The sequence below is a fragment of the Chiloscyllium punctatum genome, chromosome 20 (assembly GCF_047496795.1).
Source record: "Chiloscyllium punctatum isolate Juve2018m chromosome 20, sChiPun1.3, whole genome shotgun sequence".
In the NCBI taxonomy this organism is placed as follows: Eukaryota; Metazoa; Chordata; class Chondrichthyes; order Orectolobiformes; family Hemiscylliidae; genus Chiloscyllium; species Chiloscyllium punctatum.
In genome coordinates, this window is record NC_092758.1 from 81,968,420 (window position 1) to 81,990,701 (window position 22,282).

The window sequence follows — 22,282 nt, forward strand, 5'->3', positions numbered from 1 at the left end:
ATTGCCCCTTGTTATTCTGGTTCTCTCCTTTACTCTGTGATTGTATACGTTCATGTCTTTGTGAATGAGAGACGAAGAAATGAAGAGAGAATGTGTGAGAGATGGTGAAGAGGAGGAGAAGCAGAGAAAGATAATTTAGCAGAGTGGGGAGTTGAAAAAAGACAGGGAATAAAGAAAGTAATATTAATAAGGGTAAAAACCAATGAGGCGAAAGCAAGAGTGGAGAAATTTGGTTTGGAGGGTAGCCTGCAAATCTATCTTTTTTGTTACAGTGTTCCAATAAAGGCCAGCCAAATAATCATTCACATTTACTCTGCAAACCATTTCAGCACTGTACCTCAGCTAGGATGTATTAGTTTTGGAACAGGGTCATTTAAATTATGTCAGGGATTTGAAAAGGTTAGATGATGAAGGTAGACTGCATTCACTAAGCTTGTGTTCAACTGAGTTCAGAAAATTGAGGTGTGTTACATGTTAAAAATACTTGACAGATGAACAATAACTTCTGGTGAGGGAATCAAAGCCCAGAGACCATAATCTTCTCATTGTCTTGACTCGAATTTAAGTTAATGCAGAGAAATGGAGTCATGGTACAGATTGCAGTACGCTGGCTCAGTGGTTAGCTCTGCTGTTTCACAGTGCCAGGGATCTGGGTTTGATTCCAGCCTTGAGCGATTGTCTGTGTGGAGTTTGCACATTCTCCTCATGTCTGCTTGGGTTTCCTCTGGGTGCTCTGGTTTCCTCCCACAGTCCAAAGATGTGCTGGTTCGGTGAATTGGCCATGCTAAATTGCCCGCAGTGTTCAGGGATGTGGAAGTTATGTGCATTGATTAGTGAAATTGGTCTTGGTGGGTTACTCTTCGGAGGGTCGGTGTCGACTTTTGGGCCAATTGGCCTGTTTCCACACTGATAGGGACTCAATGACCTAATTGTTCGTTGGACTGAATTGTCCTGTCGTATTCCTGTTGTTGCAGTCCTACAAATCCCCCTACTCCACCTGTATGAAAACCCTTTGATAAATACCCTTCAGTGTTCAGGTCACTCTTTACAGTTTAAATAGCAATGTGTAGAGTGTACAATTAACTTCTTTAGTCCAATTGGACTTTGGATAGGTTGGATGGTGGGGATGGGAGCCACCCAACTGCATTGACAAAGCAGTCATAGAGTCATAAAGATGTACAGCATGGAAACAGACTCTTCGGTCCAATAGTCACAGTTCAAAGTTGGGGGGGTGGGGTGGGGAGCAGGGTGAATGTTGCTGAGGTGTCCCTGCTGGAATCCCACAGTGCAACTGGCTCCACCACCAAGACCTGTGGCTGGGGACAACGCTCAGGTGGGGAAGTTGGGGTTTAAGGTCACTCCCAAATGAACCTGGGACTCTGGAGGAATTTCAGGGATAGTGCTTCTTATTGTAAGTTGACTTTCAAGAGCCTTATGAAATATTCCAAGTGAAATCAATAACTTACTTTCATTTACGTTTTGCAGAAGGGACCACATACAACCCGTGCCACAGAAACTGAGGAGATAAAGGCTATGGAGACTGGAACTCTTCAAGAGCCTCTTGCACTATCCTGATCTCTGTCCTCCTAGAATCTCTCGATATCAATGCTAAGTGAACAATGAATGTGATATCCAGTTCAATGGCACCCTAAATATATTGGAATCACCCCATTTGTTTATTTTTAAAAATGAGCACGGTCAAACTTGCAATCCAAAACAATTCATCTCAAGTAATTTGTTGGATTAGCATTTTCAGGAGATGGGAACAAATTCCTCAGGAAGTTGAAAGACCACTTTTTGTTTCCATTCAATTGTTCTGTGCTAAAAAATGCATTAATCCCTCTGGTGACAGGGTTCAGTGGGTTCCTTCCAGGTCCTTATGCCCACCAACAGATTCCAGTCTGCAGGCCTGAGCCCGAATGATGCAATTTGACAAGTTATTTGATATAAAGGATTCATACACTCTACGTTGATTGTTCAACCTCCAGTTCTTGTATTCAGTTGAATTAAGAAAACTGAGCGATGATAAGAACAAGGTGCGTAAAATGCTAAAGCCATTCAACAGAACAAAATGTCATCTCTGGTGAGAGGATTGTGACCAAGCAGTCATCATCTTCTAAATGCTGCCCATTTCCAAGAAGGGTCAGGGGATAACCATCGGAAGTGGAGGAAACTCTCTTAACATCCCAGAAGTAGTGATAAATATGGAAATGATCAGAAGGGAGGAACTCAGGAAACTCTTAATCACCAGGTACTGGACAGATTGTCCAAGTTATGGGCTGACAAGTGAGCGGGTCTTGGTAGACTTAGTCGTAGGGTCTTAAAAGAAGTGGCTAGTGAGATTTTGGAAGTTAGTATTGCAAAACTCCGTTGATTTGGGAAATGTCCCAATCATAGGGAGGATAGCAAATATAACTCCTTTCTGTTTCCCTCTCTTTCTCAATAAAGCAGAAAACTACAGGCCAGTCAGCTTAACATCTGCCATAAGGACAAATGTTTGAAACACTTTTGAAATATGTTATTGCAGGGCTCTGAGATCAGATTGAGGTATTCAGACAGTATGTCACAATCATTTTGTGAAAGGCAAAACTGCAACCTATTGGAGTTCTTTGAGGAACTGATGCATTGTAGGTAAAGGGGAGCCAGTGGATACGATGTGCTTGGATTTCCAGAAGGCAGTGAAGGAACATAAATACTAATTGTGTGTGTGTAACATATTGAAAAGATAGAAGTTGGGTTGGCTAGTGGGAAGTCGAGAGTAAGCATAAATGGGTCTTTTTCAGATTGATAAGATGCAACATGTGGTATGACCACAAGGATCAGGCCTCTACTGTTTGCAATTTATATAAATGACTTGGGTGAAGGGATTAAAGGTATGGTTGCCAACTTTGCAGGTAGGTTGGAAATAAGTTGTGAGGAGGGTATAAGTAAGTTACAAAAAATATAGATGGGTTCATTCAGTTACCAAAGATCTAGCAAATGATGCCAAAAAAATTGAATGCATTCAAGAGGTGGCTAGATATAGCACTTGGGATCAAAGGTTATGAGGAGAAAGGAGGATTAGGCCATTGAGTTGGACGATCAGTCATGATTGTGATGAAAGGCAGAGCAGGCTCAAAGGATCAAATGGCCTCCTCCTGCTTCTATATTTCTATGCATATGACATGGGAAACATGAAATTGTCCTTTTTTGGAAGGAAGAATTAACAGAAAGCACATTATCTAAGGGAGGAGAGATTGCAGGAGGTGTCTGGGTGCCTGTGTGGATAAGTTGCAAAAGGCTGGTGTGCAGGTATAGCAAGTGATTAGGAAAGCTAACAGAATATTCTCATGTATTGTGAAGGGAATTGAATACAAGCGTAGGGAGATTATGTTTCAGTTACATGAGACACTGGTGAGACCATATCTGGTCAACAGTATTAATTCAAGGAAGGATATAAACTCAGTGGAAGCAATTCAGAGAAGATTTGCAATTGACCCAAAACTGAACTGGACCAGCCATGTCAATACAATGGCTGCAAGAATAAGTCAAAGGTTAGGAATCCTACAGCAAGTAACTCACCGCCTGACTACTTAAGTCAAGGTGGCTTAGTGGTTAGCACTGCTGCCTCACAGTGCCAGGGACCTGGGTTTGATTCCACCTCAGGCAACTGTCTGTGTGGAGTTTGCACATTCTGCCCATGTCTGTGTGGGTTTCCTCCAGGTGCTCTGGTTTCCTCCCACAATCCAAAGATGTGCAGGTTAGGTGAATTGGCCATGCTAGATTGCCTGTAGTGTTCAGAGATGTGTAGGTTAGAGGCATTATTAAGGGGTTAATCTAGAGCAATAGGCTAGGGAAATGGGTTTGGGTGGATTACTCTTTGGAGAGTTGGTGTGGACTTGTTGAGCCAAATGGCCTCTTTCCACACTGTAGGGTTTCTACGATTTCTATGAAATCCTGTCCATCGTCTATAAGGCGCAAGTCGGGAGTGTGATGGAATACTCCCCTGGATGTGTGCAGCTCCAACAGCATTTATGAAATGATCCCATTCTGGACAAAGCTGCCCACATGATTGGCACCCAATCCACCACCTTCCACACATTCACTCGCTATGTCAGAGTGGCAGCGGTGTTGTACCATCTCTAACAGGTCTGCAATAACTCAATAAGGCCCTGCAACAGCACCTTCCAAACCCATGAACTCTACCACTTAGAAGGACAAGGGGAGCAGATGCATGGCATCAGCACAACTGTAATTTCCCCTCCGGGCCCCACATGATCTCACTCAAACACATTGTCTGATAGGGTGGGGGAAACGCTTTCAATAGTGACTTTCAGAAGGGAATTCTAGAAGTAATTGAAGCAAAATAAATTACAGTACTGTGGGAAAGGGTGTAGGGGAGTGTGACTGACTGGATAATTCTACCATCAACCCAGCATAGGTACAATAAGGGAGAAAGTGAGGAATGCAGATGCTGAAGATCAGAGTCAAAAAGTGTGGGGCTGGTCAGGCAGCTTCCGAGGAGCAGGAGATGTTTCGAGCATAGGCTCTTCATAAGGAATGTTGCTGAAGAGCTTATGCTCGAAACGTTGGTTCTCCTGCTCTTCGGATGCTGCCTGACCGGCTGTGCTTTTCCAGCACCACCATTTTTGACTTTGATAGGCCCAATAAGCCAAGGTTAGCGCTGATTGTCAATTGATGGAACTGGGTGTAGCTAGAAACAATGGCCTGCAGTATACCTGACACAGAGGTGGCAGGGGAAATGGTTGTGGTGACGAACTGAGGTTGAGAGAGGGGCAAAGCTTAAGATGGGAAACTCGGACCTCAACTCCATATGATGCATCTTTTGCATGTTGCTCGCCTGAAAGTCAGGTTTGAATGCCTGGCCAGGCTGGAAAGATTTAGAAGCACTGCGCAGGGTTCAGGCCTGGGGATCGGCACATGTACCCCAGGGATCTTTTCACTTTGGGATCCGGTTGGAGGCTGGGTCCGGGAGAGGGTCGGGAGCACTCCTGCTGCAAAGCCACTCTTGCCCTCACTAAATTATAGCTTCTGAGCTGACCCAACCCACTCTTTTCTGGATATTCAAACTTACTGCATGATGTCCCTTTATAATTCTTTCTTCTGTCTCGGTTTTCCATCCTCACATCAAGCTGCCATCGGTGAGTTCTGGTTCAGTGGGACAGTTCTCTCCTCTGAATTCGAATATTGTGCCTTCAAGATCCACTCCACAAACCTGAGCTCATAATCCGGGCTGACACTCAAGTACTGTAATGAAGCGGTTTTGCTGTGTTGGAAGATCTTTGTCTTTGAGATGAAACTTTAAACCGACCTTCAGCTGCTCTTATCAGCTGGGCCCATTTTGGAACAGGCAAATTCAAATTGTGTCCTGGCCCTCATTTAAAAGCACCTCAGGAACCTCTTTTAAAATTCCTCATTCTGGTTTAGAAATCCCCTGCACGCCCTCTCACTTCCCTAACTACTACTAGCCAAATGACTAAGATTTCTGCAATTTCTAATTCTGGCCTCATGTGCATCTTCAGTTTTAATGACTTCACCTTTGGTAATGATGCCTGCAGTTCCCTGTCCCTAACTCTGTGATTCTCATCCTAAAGTTTTTCAGTGTCCGTGTCTTTACTCGTACAGTAGTCCTTCAATGTGCATCTTTGACCGAGCACATTTTGTTATTTTTTCCATGTTAAAAGCATGACATAAATGCAATTTATCAATGTGGAAGCCCAATAGATTTACTTGATTCTATCACAGTGCGTTCATGCTGTCAAACAGATCACTGGGCACTTGAGGAGCCTATGTAATATTAATCAGTGTAAGAATGTAAAAAAGGTGATGATGCCTTAATACACTTAATAACTGACCTCAGTTGCTTGGAAGATGGGTCATTGTTCTGAGCAGCTTTTGGGATGGGTTTGGTTGAGAGGGAAGGATACAGCTGGGGCCCCATCATGGTTCAATAGCTCCTGTTAGTGTAGAATACTGGTACAGAGCTGACCCAGAAACAAAGACAGTAATCACTGGAGAAACTCAGCAGGTCTGCCAGCAACTGTGGAGAGAAAACAGGGCTAATGTTTCCAATTCTGTGACCCTTCATCAGAACCAGTCTGCAGAAGTGTCACTGGACCCGAAGCGTTTACTCTGCTTTCTCTCCACAGACACTGCCAGACCTGCTGAGTTTTTCAGGCAATATCTGCTTTCATTTCAAGTTTACAGCATCCGCATTTTTTTTTGCTCTATTTCAAGGCTGACCCAAGCTTGGGACAGCCCTTGTCGCTATTGCTCATTACATGCACACAAGAGACTGTGCACTAGCAAGAGTCAAGCATGGAGGTGAAATACACAACATGAGAAGGTCCTGATGCTGAGCCTTTGTAGATTCCCCAAGCTGACCCTAAATAAACACAGGAAATGCTGGAAATACTCCCCAAGCCGTGGAGAGAGGAACCAAGTTAAAAGTTGCAGCTGGATGAGTTTTCATCAGATTTATTTCGGATTCCCAGCATCTGCAATATTTCCCTGCTTTTTGACTTCTGAAACCTTACTGACTCCATGCATATGGAAAGGGACCTCGGAGGAGTGGGGGAAATCTTCGTTCACTTATTTTGACCACTCTACCTTCTCACTATCTTTGGGTTTTGGAATTTATGAGTGACAAAGTATACTATTGTGAAGGCGGGGGAGGGGTGGTGAATCTAGACTTCAGGAAAATAAATCATGTTTTAATAGTTTTTCAATGGTGCACAGATGTTTCATGTCAGGACAACATAGTCATGGTTTTTTTTAAAATTGCTTCTTTGAATATACATAACTGTGTGAGACAAAAAAACTTGAACACCATGACTTGTGCCTTCACCTTATTTATTATGTCAATAAAGTTAATGTTGGTCCAGTGATTGTGTGTTGCCTTCACTTCTTTAAATTTGGGTTTTACTGCTAGCATTTTGTGTGTACCCTGCTTAATGTTGTGTTTTAAGTAAGTACTGCTCCCTGCACAATGAGATGCCAGTCTAGAGTACCTCAGGCTGTGGGTGTCTGCACTTGCATTGTCTCTGAAGCTGCTGGCTCCTTAGCACTAAGTAAATCTCATCAGCTGCTTCTTACTGTAACACACCTTTATTTGCATCTGTACACAGTAGGTTATCAAATATACCTCTAATGTAATGCCTGAGATTGTTTGCTTTACATATCCAATCTAGTCTTCTTACTAATTGATGTCAAAGTCATGTGATCCATTATATCATTTATTTACATGTTATACAACATCACCCTATAAGTTTCCCTCGAAATGGCCAACTTTTATTCCAGTAGTTGACTTCTACTTACTTCCATAGTCTTTGTAGTTGTTATTGTGACTGGCGATATCATTGTCATTACTATCATTTAACACTCCAAATCATAGGATGAAAGATTGATGACCTCGAACTTTGGGTGGAAGTCCCAATCAGCTTCACTTGAGTTCAGTACTGCAATGCTCGTGTTATACCATGTCTGGATTGTTGTACCACTCTGTACCTTATCTGATGTGGATGTAAGTATAGCTGCCTATATTCAATGATAATCATATTTGGTCTCACGTCTTGGCTTGAATAACATCAATGCCTTTCTGTTCCTCCTGAATGCCCATTCAGGCATTCTGATAAGATCAGTCCGTCTGTTACTCTGGTGACTGTTGCCTTCACTTCTTTAAATTTGGGTTTTACTGCTAGCATTTTGTGTGTACCCTGCTTAATGTTGTGTTTTAAGTAAGTACTGCTCCCTGCACAATGAGATGCCAGTCTAGAGTATCTCAGGCTGTGGGTGTCTGCACTTGCATTGTCTCTGAAGCTGCTGGCTCCTTAGCACTTAGTAAATCTCATCAACTGCTTCTTACTGTAACACACCTTTATTTGCATCTGTACACAGTAGGTTATCAAATATACCCTCAACCAGACTTTGTACTGACAATTATTCACCCTACCTCTACAATTGTATCAGCTCTGCTGTTTTTTACTCTGTATTTTCTTTCGTTATTTTACCTTCTCACATCTCGAGAGGAAATAGAGTCATACAGAACAGAAACAGACCCTTCCGTCCAACCAGTCCATGCCAAACATAATCCCAAACTGAACTAGTCTCACCTGCCTGCTCCTGGCCCCTATCCCTCCAAACCTTTCCTAATCATTCACTGATACAAAATGTTTTGTAAATGTTGTAATTGTACCCACATCCACTACTTAGAGTCATAGAGATGTACAGACCCTTCAGTCTAACTCATCCATGCCGACCAGATAACCCAACCCAATCTAGTCCCACCTGTGTACCTGGCCCATATCCCTCCACACCCTTCCTAGTCATTTACCCATCCAGATGCTTTTTAAAAGTTGCAACCGTACTAGCCTCCACCACTTCCTCTGGCAGCTCATTCCATACACACATCACCCTCTGCGTGAAAAAGTTGTCCCTTAGGCCCCTTTATATCTTTCCCCTCTCACCCTAAACTTATGCCCTCTAGTTCTGGACTCTCCCATCCCAGGCAAAAGACCTTTTCTACCACCTTATAAATGCCCCTCATGATTTTATAAACCTCTGTAAGGTCACCCAACAGGATTTTGTGTTTTTAAAAAACTGTTCCCCAATTCACCAATTGCTTTACAGCCAAATTGCGTTGAGGAAATGCGTGTTAAGAAGTTCAATCCACGCACGAACCACCCTCCGTGTAAAAACATTATGTCTTTTTTCAACCTTCTCTCGACTTAAAAATGTGCCCCCAATCTTGGAATTCCCCATCTGAGGGAAAACTACTACCATTAACTCTATCAATACCCCTCATTATTTTATAAACTTCTCTCAGGTTGCCACTCAACCTTCTACACTCCAGTGAAAAATGTCCCAGCCTATCAAGCTGTTCTTTATAACTCAAACCTTCCATTCCTGGCAACATCCTGGCAAATCTCTTCTGAACCCTCTGCAGCTCAACAATATCCTTCCTATAACAGGGCATACAGAACGTTTAGCCTGGGGTTGTGTTCCGAAACTGGGTGCGTCTGTTTTTAGTCTTCTCCCCCTTAACATTTCCACTGATGGGTGGAGGGTATCTGTGGGTGGCATAGTGACTCAGTGGTTAGCACTGCTGCCTCACAGTGCCAGGGACCCGGGTTCAATTCCAGCCTCAGTCTGTGTGGACTTTGCACATTGTCCCCGTGTCTGTATGGGTTTCCTCCGGGTGTTCTGGTTTTCTCCCACAATCCAACCATGTGTAGGTTAGGGTGAATTGGCCACGCTAAATTGCCCATAGTGTTCAGGGATGTGTAGGTTAAGTGCATTAGTTAGAGGTAAATATAGAGTAATAGGGTAGGGGAATGGGTCTGGGTGGGTTACTCTTTGGAGGTCGGTGTGGACTTGTTGAGCCAAATGGCCTGTTTCCACCCTGTAGCGATTCTATGAAAATCCAGTCTTCTTCTGTTATCAAGTATTGTTTCTGCTCATGGTACCCTTTCGTAGACAGGCAGGAGGTTGGAAGAAAACAGCAAGCCAGATAGCTTCAGGAGATGGATAAGTTGATGTTTCACCCAGAAACGTTGACTTCTCCACCTCCTGATGCTGCTTGGCTTGCTGTGTTCTTCCAGCCTCCTGCCCGTCTACCTTGGATTCCAGCATCTGCAGTTTTTTATTTGTCTCTAAGCATGGTACCCTTTCAGCAATTAGTCTTGCCAGTTTTAAACAGTGACCCTTAGAATCATAGAGTCCCTGCAGTGCAAATAGAGGCCATTCAGGCCATCAGCTCTGCACTGAGCCTCTGAAGAGCACTCTACACTAACCACGTAATCTTTTGTTTACCATTACTAACCCACCAAGCCTGCACACTACAGGGCAATTTCCCATGGCCAATCCACCCTAACCTGCACATTTTTAGACTGTAGGAGGAAACTGGAGCACCTGGAGGAAACCCACACAGACATGTAGACAAGTCGCTCAAGGATAGAAGCAAACCCGCGTCCCTCGTGCCCAAAGTATAGTTGACAGATGAAGTAGGATAGAGTTCCATACTAACTCTTTTAACTGAGGGAGATCCACACACACCTTCATTCTTTATTTGTCTGGGGAACAGGTACTAGCCCTGAGCACCATTGTGTCAGGTCTGTCTCTGGCAATATGACCCCACTTTCAATCAAGTTGTCTACCTGTGATTTTATTTTGCCCATCAGAGGATGAGGAATTTTCCCAGGAGTGTACAAGAAGATGGGTTTGGCAACTTCCTAAAGAGGAATGGGATACTCTATTTCCACGTGCCTAAACCCTTGAGCAACTTTGGAACTTCTTGCCAAATTCATTACTGGTCGGCATGGATAGGTTATAACTAAAGGTCTGTTTCCATGCTGTACATCTATGACATCCTCCGTGACTGAGCTTCATGGTGTTTTGTAGATCCATTCCCCTTGGACGTTGAAGTTTTACGTTTGCTGTTCTGATTCTCACAGACTTGAATTATTGTCAGTTATTCAAACTGTTGATTTTCATGTTGCCAGTATTGAAGCTGCTCTTGTGTTGAGTTTAAATTGTTTTAAATCTCTATACAGTCATGTTGCTGGTCCATTATCTGCTATGGTTCTGTTCCTTCAACTTGTTGAACCCATTTCTTGTTGCATGATTTGTATTTCTCTGGAAATTTTTCTTTTGCAAGACCTTTTATTTTGAGGTGATGCCCTTAAAATAATTTCTGGAGCCCCAAGTGGCCACACTGTTATCATTTAGCTCCCTCTGGTGGACAGTCTTTCAGCTGTTCGGAGCCACATTTTGTACCAACCTCATGTGGTCGACAATATTAGTTGCCGCACTTTTGTCATTACGGCTTTCAGGACGGCAACAACATCATCTTAGGAGCAACCCATTCGACCATGTCAGAAAAATTCTTGATGTTTCCTCACAATATTAATCGATCTTGGGCAATGATTTCTGCCTCCGTAGCAAATTGGATGATCTATTCCATCACTAAATTCTCCTGGGATTGAAGAGAATCCGACAGCTTCTCATCCTGCACACGAACTACTGTAAAGTATCTAATTAAGTTAAAAATCACACAACACCAGGTTCAAGTACAATGGATTTATTTGGAAAGCACTAATTTTCAGAGCACTGCTCCTTCATCAGGTGGTTTTGGAGCATAAGATCATAAGACACAGAATTTATAGCAATCATATCTAATTAATTCATTATTTAAAGCTCTGCATCTACAGCATCAAGTGAGTTGACATAAATTGAATAATTACCATTGATTCTCCCCAAGGCTAAGATCAACAATTAAATCTCACCTGTTCTATCACTAAAATTTAATTTGGGGCTACTGTCGTTTGCTCTTTGCCTTAACAGAACATCTTCATCTATTGTACCTTCAATCTGTTGTGACACAGCTTAGAATGTGCAGCTTTTGCAGCTCCCATTTCTGACCCCATTGTGGGTCTTCCACATGATCAAATATTTGACACAATGGCTCCACTGGAGCTACCATCCCGATGGACAAGTGGGCTTGGCTGACCGGAGTTTCTCTGTCTTACACTGCAGTGCTTCCATTCTTTGTCTGATCTTTCAGAGTGTGGCTTCACTATGACTATGTGTTGAATTCTTCCTAGACTCTTCCATCCTCAGCTTCAAAGTCTTTCTTTCCTTTTCTTTTAACTCAGCTGCACTTATCAAAGGTTCTGCGTTACCTTCAGAGTATCTGTGCTTCAGCTGTGTCCCTTGGGCTCTATATTCACTTACGATCCTGGGTCTGGAGATTTTTTTTGTCCCAGGCTGCCACAGGCTTAACCTTGCACTTTATGCCAATGTTGCTCCATGCACATTGAGATACCAGTCTGGAGTATCTCAAGCTGTAGGTGTCTGCACGTACCATGTCCCCGAGTTTGCTTGCCCATATCTCTCAGTAAAGTTCTTCTACTCCTTCTGTATGGTAAGACTTCTTTATTTCCACCTGTACATAGATGATCAAATACAGCTCTCCAGTTTAGAATGTAAGGCTTTTCTCTTTTTTCATGCTCATTCTACAGTGATGTCTTCCCTGTTACTGATATCAGAGACTGTGATCAGTTACAATATCGTGATTTACACAAATCTCGTGGTATCACTCATCCCACTCCTTTCCCTGTTTTTATTCCTTTTCTTTTCCTGATTTATGGAGTGGGACATGATTTCACAAGTGTCAGTGATGCCTTCAGCTTCTTGCTTGTTTGATTGTTATTGCTGTCCTTGTAGAGTCATAGAGATGTATAGCACAGAAACAGACCCTTTGGTCCAACTCGTCCATGGCGACCAGGTATCCGACATTAATCTGGTCTCATTTGCCAGCATCTGGCCCATACCCCTCTAAACCCTTACTATCCATATACCCACCCAGATGCCTTTTAAATGTTGCAATTGTACCAGCCTCCACCACTTCCTCTGGCATTTGATGACAAGACCTGACTCTGCTTCCACTTCAGGGATGTATAGGAACAGATGTGCAAGTGAAAAGCCTGTTGCACTCAAAAAAGGACTGGAAAACCTTCCCTCTTCACACTTCCAACCTCACTACCCTCTCGATGTCAATGATGATGAGAAGATCATTCCTAGCTGCACACCGCAATTTTCTTAGTATCATCCAGATCCACTTCCGACAATGCTTCCACTTTGGGAAAAGATATTTGAGGGCCTTCTGGTGTTGTGGCTCAATTGGTGACATCTTCACTCCCAAAACACAGGGTCCTGGCTTTCAGTCACAGTCCAGGGCTTGAACATGTTAAACTGAGACTGAGACTCCAGAGCAGCGCTGAAAGAGCCCTGCACTGTCAGAGGTGCTGTCTTGCAGCTTAGACGTTAAACTCAATTGTCCTCTGCCTGTTCATGTGAACATAAAAAGATCTTGTGGGAGTTTTCTGAAGAAGAAACAGGGTCCTGGCCAACTTTCAGGATTCAACAGGGTGGCACTGTGGCTCAGTGGTTAGCACTGCTGCTTTGTAACGCTAGGGACATGGGTTCAATTCTAGCCTCAGGTGACTGTTTGTGTGGAGTTTGCACATTGGATCTGTATGGGTTTCCTCCGGGTGCTCTGGTTTCCTCTTATAATCCAAAGATGTGCAGGTTAGGTGTAATGGCCATGCTAAATTGTCCATAGTGTTCAGGGATGTGTAGGTTAGGTTCAATAGTTAGGGGTTACTCTTCAGAGGGTCAGTGTGGACTTGTTGGGTCAAATGGCCTGTTTCCACACTGTAGGGGTTCTATTATTCACTAAAAGGAAAATTACTGGTGTACTATGGATATTAGTCTGTGACGCAGGCAAAAAAATAAAGCACATGGCTCTTTCTTGCTCCTGCCCCTGTGTTGGTGCTTTTCAGTTGTCCCCCAAAGCCTGGTTGATGCTCAAAGGCCTTGCTGGCCTGTCCATTTAAGCAGGAGAAAGTGAGGACTGCAGATGCTGGAGATCAGAGTCAAAAAGTGTGGTGTTGGAAAAGCACAGCAGGTCAGGCAGCATCTGAGGAGCAGGAGAGTCGACATTTCGAGCATAAGCTTGTGCTCGAAACGTCAACTCTCCTGCTCCTGGGATGCTGCCTGACCAGCTGTGCTTTTCCAGGGCCGCACGTTTTGACTCTGTCCCTTTTAAGCAGCCAATATGGTCTGATCAGCCACAGAGCTGTGTAGGACATCCTACAGTGCAGAAAGGGGCCTTTCAGCCAGACTATGATGGGTTCCCAGTGGAAGGAATGTTTCAGGCCCTGACGTTCAGCTGTATGGATTCCCCGCTTGTCTGCCTCGCCTCCATGTAATCCAAGGGCACCCAAAGGCAAAGCCAAGCAAAATGGTGACGTGCTACCAAGGGGGTCAACTTGTAAGGCCTCACCCTGACAGGAATTTCCCACTCCTTTGCTTCCCACTCCTCCACTTTCATGAGGAAAATAGGACACTGGTGGGTCATGTGACCATTATAAACGGGTTGAATCCCATTGAATAACAAATCCATGTCTGCTGCAGATAACCTGCCTGGGCACAGTGCTCTCAGATGTTCCAAGCAGTAATCTGGCTGCTTGATCCTCAAATCTCACTGCCCAGTAACTGCCAAACATTGCACCCCCCCCCCAACAAACGTAATATGAAGCAGCTCTGTAAAAGATGCACGGATTCATGTGTCTCTCAGAAGGGGTTACTGAGTTCACTCTAAGGTGAGACAACACTTGATTTGTTTCACAAACTGCTGCCCCCAGTCGAAATATAACCTACAGAACACTGAGTATGATGACCAGCTGAACAGCAATCAGTACAACCTCTTCTCATGCAATTTCTCTGAGGAAAAATTTGTTGAAGGCTTGAATTTGTACAGTGCCGTTCACAACTTAAGGATGTTCCACAGTATTTTACAGCCAGAGGAGTGTGCAGCAAGTAAGTCAGCCATGATACACATTTCAAGATCCAATAAACAGGAGAGCAATAATGAACAGATCCATCTGTTTTGCTGAAGGATAAATATTGGGCCTTCTTGTGGCGCAGTGGCAGTGAAATGGAGAAGCTTGGGCTTCAGTCTCAAGTGGTCCAGAGGTGTGTAATAATACCCCTGAGCAGGTTGATTAGACAAATAGTTGAACGATACATATTAGGCAGTAATTAGGGAATAGTATCCCTGCTCTTCTTAAAAGTAGAACTTCATTAATTGCAGGACAGACAGTGAGGACAGCAGCTTCGTAAGGAGCAGGAGAGAGCGGGGGGGACAGTAGCTTCTGAAAGAGAGTGGGAGAGAGAACGAGGACAGTAGCTCCTAAAGAGAGTGGGAGAGAGAACGAGAACAATAGCTCCTGAAAGAGAGTGGGAGAGAGAGCAAGGACAATAGCTTCTAAAAGAGAGTGGGAGAGAGAACGAGGACAATAGCTCCTGAAAGAGAGTGGGAGAGAGAGCGAGGACAGTAGCTCCTGAAAGAGAGTGGGAGAGAGAACGAGGACAGTAGCTTCTAAAAGAGAGTGGGAGAGAGAGCAAGGACAATAGCTCCTGAAAGAGAGTGGGAGAGAGAGCGAGGACAATAGCTTCTAAAAGAGAGTGGGAGAGAGAACGAGGACAATAGCTCCTGAAAGAGAGTGGGAGAGAGAGCGAGGACAATAACTTCTAAAAGAGAGTGGGAGAGAGAGCGAGGACAATAGCTCCTGAAAGAGAGTGGGAGAGAGAGCGAGGACAATAGCTTCTAAAAGAGAGTGGGAGAGAGAGCGAGGACAATAGCTTCTAAAAGAGAGTGGGAGAGAGAACGAGGACAATAGCTCCTGAAAGAGAGTGGGAGAGAGAGCGAGGACAATAGCTTCTAAAAGAGAGTGGGAGAGAGAGCGAGGACAATAGCTTCTGAAAGAGAGTGGGAGAGAGAGCGAGGACAATAGCTTCTAAAAGAGAGTGGGAGAGAGAGCGAGGACAATAGCTTCTAAAAGAGAGTGGGAGAGAGAATGAGGACAATAGCTTCTAAAAGAGAGTGGGAGAGAGAGCGAGGACAATAGCTCCTGAAAGAGAGTGGGAGAGAGAACGAGGACAATAGCTTCTAAAAGAGAGTGGGAGAGAGAACGAGGACAATAGCTTCTAAAAGAGAGTGGGAGAGAGAACGAGGACAATAGCTTCTAAAAGAGAGTGGGAGAGAGAACGAGGACAATAGCTTCTAAAAGAGAGTGGGAGAGAGAGCAAGGACAATAGCTTCTAAAAGAGAGTGGGAGAGAGAGCGAGGACAGTAGCTCCTGAAAGAGAGTGGGAGAAAGAACGAGGACAATAGCTTCTAAAAGAGAGTGGGAGAGAGAGCAAGGACAATAGCTCCTGAAAGAGAGTTGGAGAGACAGTGTGGACAATAGGGACTTACCTTTGGGAATAGAGGGCAATGAGGGATTCAGCACATGATTCAGCAGCAGAGAAATGTAGCAACTGTAACGCCTCAGAGGAGTCATGAGTCAGATGGTTATTGTGCAGTTACCTTTAGGGATTATGTTTCAACACTGGTGATTTTGAACAATGGAAATTTCAATGGGTTTTAACAATTTATCGTCATAGTAGAGAGAGCTGATTTGTGAGTAAGGATAAAATATTATACATTCTCCTAATCTTCAGTTTGTAATTTATATTGCAAGAACAAGGTTAACGTGAGTAAAAGCAAATGAAGTTAAAGTAAATTTAAGTTATGGCAGGGCAGCTTGACCAAGTTGGAATACCCATCCTGTGACCTGTAGGGAAATGGTGGACCCTTCTTATGACCTAAACGAGTCTGTGTGCAAGAAGTCGCATTGACTGAAAAAGCTCAGTCCCTGGGTTTCAGAGGTTGAATCATGATTGGAGTCACTGAGCTGCATCTGAGAGGCAGAGAACTACGTGGGTAGCATGTTTAGAGAGGTGGTCACACTGCAGATTAGGGGTAAGCGGGCAGGTAATGAATGGGAGACCACCAGGCAGTCCATGAGAAGCAGGAAGATAGCACCAGAATCCTCAGAGCTTACTAACTAGCTGTCAATTCTGGATATTGGTGAGAGCAATGGATCCATGGAGAAGGACAGTAAGAGCCAAGATAATGGCACCACAGAGGAAGGAGAATGTAATATTGATAGGGGAGTATTCACACTCATGATAATTAGTTAGGAGGAACTAATATAATAGATTGGCATTTCTGCAGCTGTAGATGTGACAACAGGATAGTATATTGCCTCCCTGGTATTAGGGCCAAGGGTTTCACAGAACAGTTGCAAGGCGTTCCTCTGTTGAAGGACAATCAGCCAGAGGGCATGGTCCACATTGTTACTAATGACATTAATAGGCAGGGGGAACACTGTCTGGAAATTGGAATTTAGTGTGCTCTGTAAACCATTAGCCAATAAGACCTGCAACGTAGTAATACCCAGATTACTGCCAGTGCCAACATAATCAAATCCCGGTTTTCTGCCACCCTGGTTATACTGTTGCTGGAAAAGTTCAGCAGGACTGGTGGCATCTGTGGAGAGAAATCAGAGTTAACGTTTCGGGTCCAATGACCTTTCCTCAGAACTGCAAGGAGAAAGCTTCATATGCAGAAGATAGAGTGGGAGGAAGGGTTAAGGAGTAAATGATAGGTGAAGATAGAGAGAGAAGAGCAGTTGAACAGATAAAGGAGTGGATAACGATCACTGTGGGAGAATGAATAGCTGGAAATGGGGACAATGAGTTGCTAACAATGGGTTGTGTGTAATGGCGGACCATGTGATGACAAGGACTGGTGCGTGAAGGTTGGAGTAAGGACATGGGAGAGGGTCCCTCAAACCGTAAAATTATTGAACTCGATGCTGCGTTTAGAGGCTGAAGAGTTCCCAAGCAGAAGATGAGGTGTTGTTCTTCCAGCTTGCGCTGAGCTATACTGGAGCACTGCAGCAAGCCAGAGACAGAGATACTGACCAGGAAACACAGTGGTGGTTGAAGTGGCAGGCAACTGGAAGCTCAGGGTCAGAACCTAGGTGTTCTGCGAAGCAGTCACCCAGTCTATGTTTCATTTCCCCAGTGTAGAGGAGACCACATTGTGAGCAGTGAATGCAGTAGACGAGATTGAGTGAAGTGCAGATAAAACACTACATCACCTAGAACGTGTGTAATTAAAAGTGGGTGATTAAAGCTCCCTCGTTGTAACTACTCTGTGTGATGTCTACCTCAGGTAGACAGGTGTACAGGTTCTATTTCCTGCCCTGAAGTCCTCCTCCTGGGAACAGGAGAATCGACGTTTCGGGCATAAGCCCTTCTTCAGGAATCATTCCTGAAGAAGGGCTTATGCCCGAAACGTCGATTCTCCTTCTCCTTTGATGCTGCCTGACCTGCTACGCTTTTCCAGCAACACATTTTCAGCTCTGATCTCCAGCATCTGCAGTCCTCACTTTCTCCCTGAAATCCTCCTCCTCTGCCATCTTTCCAACCACTTATTTTCCTACCTGTGTACTCGCTTGCATGTGGCACTGGGAGTAATCTGGAAGTTAATTCATTAGATGTCCCACTTGCTAATTTTATTACAGAGCTTGCTAAATTCCAATTGCAGGACAGCAACTCCCTTCCTAACAATGGCATTAGTAACAATGTGCACCTCTGGCTGATTGTTCGATATCAGGTAGGAAATACAATTGAGAATGAAAAGAACATAGAATGTTCAGAAGGGAGCCAAAACAGCACATAAGTGAAACAAAGACTGATTACGAAAAGATTGGCAGCTAGCATAAAGGGAGAGTCTTCCATCAACACCTAAATACTAAAAGGGCAATAAAAGGAAATGTAGGGTGGATTATGGATCAAAAGGGATTTATGCATAGAAGCATAACTGAGGTTAAATAAATACTTTACATCTGCCTTTTATCTCTCATCAAACCATGGTGACAGAGGAGAAAACACAGTCACTAGAATGGTTTAAAATGGTGAGGTGGTGATATTAGATAAGCAGCCAGTACATAATTGATAAAGTTCCATTACTGGATGAGATATATGAGAGGAATTTCAATGGAAATTGCAAAAGCACTGGCAATTATCTTTCAATCCTACCCGAGTTCGGGGATGTTGCCAGAGGAGAATTGCAGAACTTATGTCCTCATTCACAAAGGTTATCATAACCTGAGAAGGCAACTTTTAAAAAAAGGTTTTGTGATTTACACATGAAAGGAGTGAAACTATCATGGTATTCGAACAGATGAAAGACTCAACAGACAATCAAGGTATTTTTCAATGTAATTTCAATTACATCACACTGTAAACTTTCGCTATAAAATCTGTGCCTTACAATTGTGCCCTCCACAACCACCTGATGAAGGAGCATCGCTCAGAAAGCTAGTGCTTCCAATTAAACCTGTTGGACTATAACCTGCTGTTGTGTGATTTTTAACTTTGTACACCCCAGTCCAACACTGGCATCTCCAAATCACAATAGGTCTGGTAGAAACAGACCAGTCAATTTAACTTTGATGTTGGAGAAACTTTTTGAAACTGTTTAATATTGATCAGTTTTATTTGATAAATCTCTGGCACAAGAATCAAATCAATGACCTGTCTGACAAACAGACATGAGTTTTACCCAGTGAGCCATGAGTAACAATTTAAAGAAGGTGTCTACATTAACATGCTTTGTTGAACCATTGGTTTAATGTAAAAGGACAAACATTTCCTGATCAGGATATGTTTACCTTTTCCAGCCATATGCTGCTTTACTGACATTCTGTTTTGTTCATCAAGATTTTTAAAACCGTCTCTCACCAAAAGTCACCCTGAATGACCTTACAGTATCATAGAATCACAGAAAATAGGAATGGGATAGGCTATTTGGCTCTTTGAGTCTACACCGCCCTTCAGTATGAAAAGTGGTCAGCACTGCTGCCTCCCAGTGCCAGGGACCAGCCTCGGGCAACTGTCCGTTCGCACATTCTCCCCGTGTCTGGGTGGTTTCCTTCGGGTGCTCTGGTTTCCTCCCACAATCCAAAGATGTGCAGGTTAGGTGAATTGGCCATGTTCGATTGCCCACAGAGTTCAGTGATGTGTAGGTTAGGGACATTAGTAAGGGGTAAATATTGAGTAGGGGGAATGGAGCTGGGTGGGTTACTCTTTGGATGGTTGATGTGGACTTGTTGGACCGAATGGCCTCCTTCCACACTGTGTAGGGATTCTGAGAGAGTCATACAGCACACAAACAGACCCTTTGGCCCAATCAGTCCATGTTGACCATAATCCCAAACTAAACTAGTCCCACCTGCCTGTGTTTGACCATATCTCTCCAAACATTTCTTATTCATGTACTTCTCGAAATGTCTTTTGAAAGGTGTAAGTGTACCTGCATCCATCACTTCCTTTGGCAGGTCATTCTATACACAAAACACTCTCTGTGAAAGAAAATTGCCCCTCATGTCTTTTTAAAATCTTTCTCCTTGCACCTTAAGAATATGCCCCTCAGCTTTGAAATCCCCACCCTCAGAAAAAAAACCTGCCATTCACCTTATCTAAGTCCCTTGTGATTTTATTAACCTTGATAAGGTCACCCCTTAACCTCCTGTGCTCAAGTGAAAAAGGTCCAGTCTATCCAACCTCTCCTTAAAACCCTCCATTCCCAGCAACATCCTTGTAAATCTCTTCTGAACTGTCTCCAGTTTAATAATATCCTTCCGATGACAGGGCGACCAGAACTAGACACAGTACTCCAGAGCTCAGGACTGTCCCAATCCATCTCCATACCCTTTGATCCCTTTAGTCCTAAGAACTAAGTACGAATGCAGAATCGAAATACTGGAAATCTGAACTAAAAAACAGAAATAACCCATTCTATGGACATGTGTAAAATAACCAGGAGTCCCCTCATTCAGGACGAGTTCATTTGGCCCCTTGGCTAAGTTCTGTTCTTCTGTTAGATCATGATTGATTGGTGCCTCAACACCATTTACCTCCCTTCTGTCTGTAGTACAAGAGTTCAGGTCTGACTGTGTGTGCTAATGAGACACAATGTACGTCATTGAAGGAAGCAATGCAATCTCACAATCTTGCAACCTGAAGGCCATATGTTCCGACAGTAAGATGTTTCTTAAACGAAGTGAACTTATTTTCACGCCAGCAGATTTTATAAACATTCTTTAGCGAGACCAAGAATATTATTATTATGACCAAGAATATCCTCACTGAATGGTTTGACACTCTGACCCAAACAAATCACAGCCTTAAGAATTCCTATTGACACCACCTTCCATTGCCTTTTGAGGAGAAGAGTTTCAGATTGCCAAAACACCTTGCTTAAAAAACGTGCATTTCATTCCAGGATGCCCAGTTCTAATTTTAAGATTATTCACTGTATTTCCCCACCAGAGGGAGTAACTCCCTAAATCCACCATGTCAAAATCTCTAGATTTTGAAGGTCTCTCTTTAGATTAACAGTTTATCTTCCAGCCTCAGGGCAACACAAGCCAAGTTTGTTCAACCATTCCTAATAGTTTAAGCCTTGGTGCACATCGAAAAATGTCTATAGCTCTCCAGGGCCAAGTGCATTCATCCTGAGGTGATGTCTGCAAACTGAATGCTGGGCTCCAATTGGGATTTTATGTACCTCTGATTTTCAGCTGAAACTACAGTTCAGTTTGGTGTCAGGGCAGCAACGCCACCTGGAGGTACCTCTGTTGGCACCTTCACCATGACGGTGGCACAGACAATTACAGTATTTGAAAGGTATTCGGATGGGGATGTGAATAGGAAGGGTTTAGAGCGATATGGGCCAAGTGCTGGCAAATGGGACTGGATTAGGTTGGGATATCTGGTCGGAATGGATGAGTTGGACCGAAGCGTCTGTTTCCATGCTGTACATCTCTATGACATAGGGAGAGTATCCAGTCGTCATCCCATTCCTGCCTCAGTCGAAGCAAAATGCTTGGAGACACAGTATGGCTTTAATCCTTCATCTTTATTCTGGGCCCTGGAGGGAGAGAGAATGATTGCCCATGTGCACAGAGACATGAGTTCTCAGTCTTCTCTCAAACATCAGATTCTTAATGTATTACATAGTCACTTACAGGGAGAATGTGCTGCGGGTCCCTTATTGCCGTGCTGAGCCCCAGTGGTTAGAGCGATGGCTTATACCACTATGTACAGATCACACAGACAGCTGAACCTGGCTTTCCTTGGCAAACCTGACCAACCTGCTCCTGAGTGCGTGCCAACAAAGTCACGAATTGCTGATGCTACAGCATCCTCTCCTGACTGGGGCCCAGCAGGTGTCTGGTCTCTCACAGCATCCTTACAGTGTGGAAACAGACCCTTCGGCCCAACCAGTCCACACTGACCCTCCAAAGAGTAACCTGCCCAGACCCATTCCCCTACCCTATTATCTGATACTTACCCCTGACTAATGCACCTTAGCTATACATCCTTGAACATTATGGGTAATTTAGCATGGCCATTTCACCTAATCTGCATATCTTTGGATTGTGGGAGGAAATCAGAGCATCCAGAGGAAACCTATGCAGACACGGAGGAAAATGTGCAAACTCCACACAAAAAGCTGCCCATTGCTGGAATCGAACTGAGGTCCCTGGCACTGTGTCGCAGTAGTGCTAACCACTGTGCCACCTGATAGCCCTCCCTAAGAGCTGGTGACATGGGAGAGTAATCTTCTTGGCCCACCTTCAGAGACATGGAGGTGATGTGTTCCCCAGAGTTTAATCGAGTTGGAATAGCCTCAGAGGGGCTCAGAATCTGAGCTGGCAGAGGTGCGAGAATGAGCCTTGTTGGTGCAACCTCTGAGGAACATCATACTCATGGAGGCATACAACACGGAAACAGACCCTTCTGTCCAAATTGTTCATGC

At 43.9% G+C, this 22,282-nt stretch overlaps 1 protein-coding gene across 3 annotated transcripts in view; it reads left to right on the top strand.

The window, feature by feature from the left end:
* The window catches only part of adam19b (ADAM metallopeptidase domain 19b), a 173,958-nt gene extending 167,078 nt beyond the window's left edge, over window positions 1-6,880 (top strand). For all 3 annotated transcript variants that reach the window (XM_072591126.1, XM_072591127.1, XM_072591129.1), the window contains one exon: window positions 1,486-6,880. In XM_072591126.1, the coding sequence (XP_072447227.1) occupies window positions 1,486-1,528 (43 nt within the window). In that variant the 3' untranslated portion in view covers window positions 1,529-6,880. The remainder of the gene's footprint in view (window positions 1-1,485) is intronic.
* The last annotated feature ends 15,402 nt before the right edge of the window (window positions 6,881-22,282 follow it).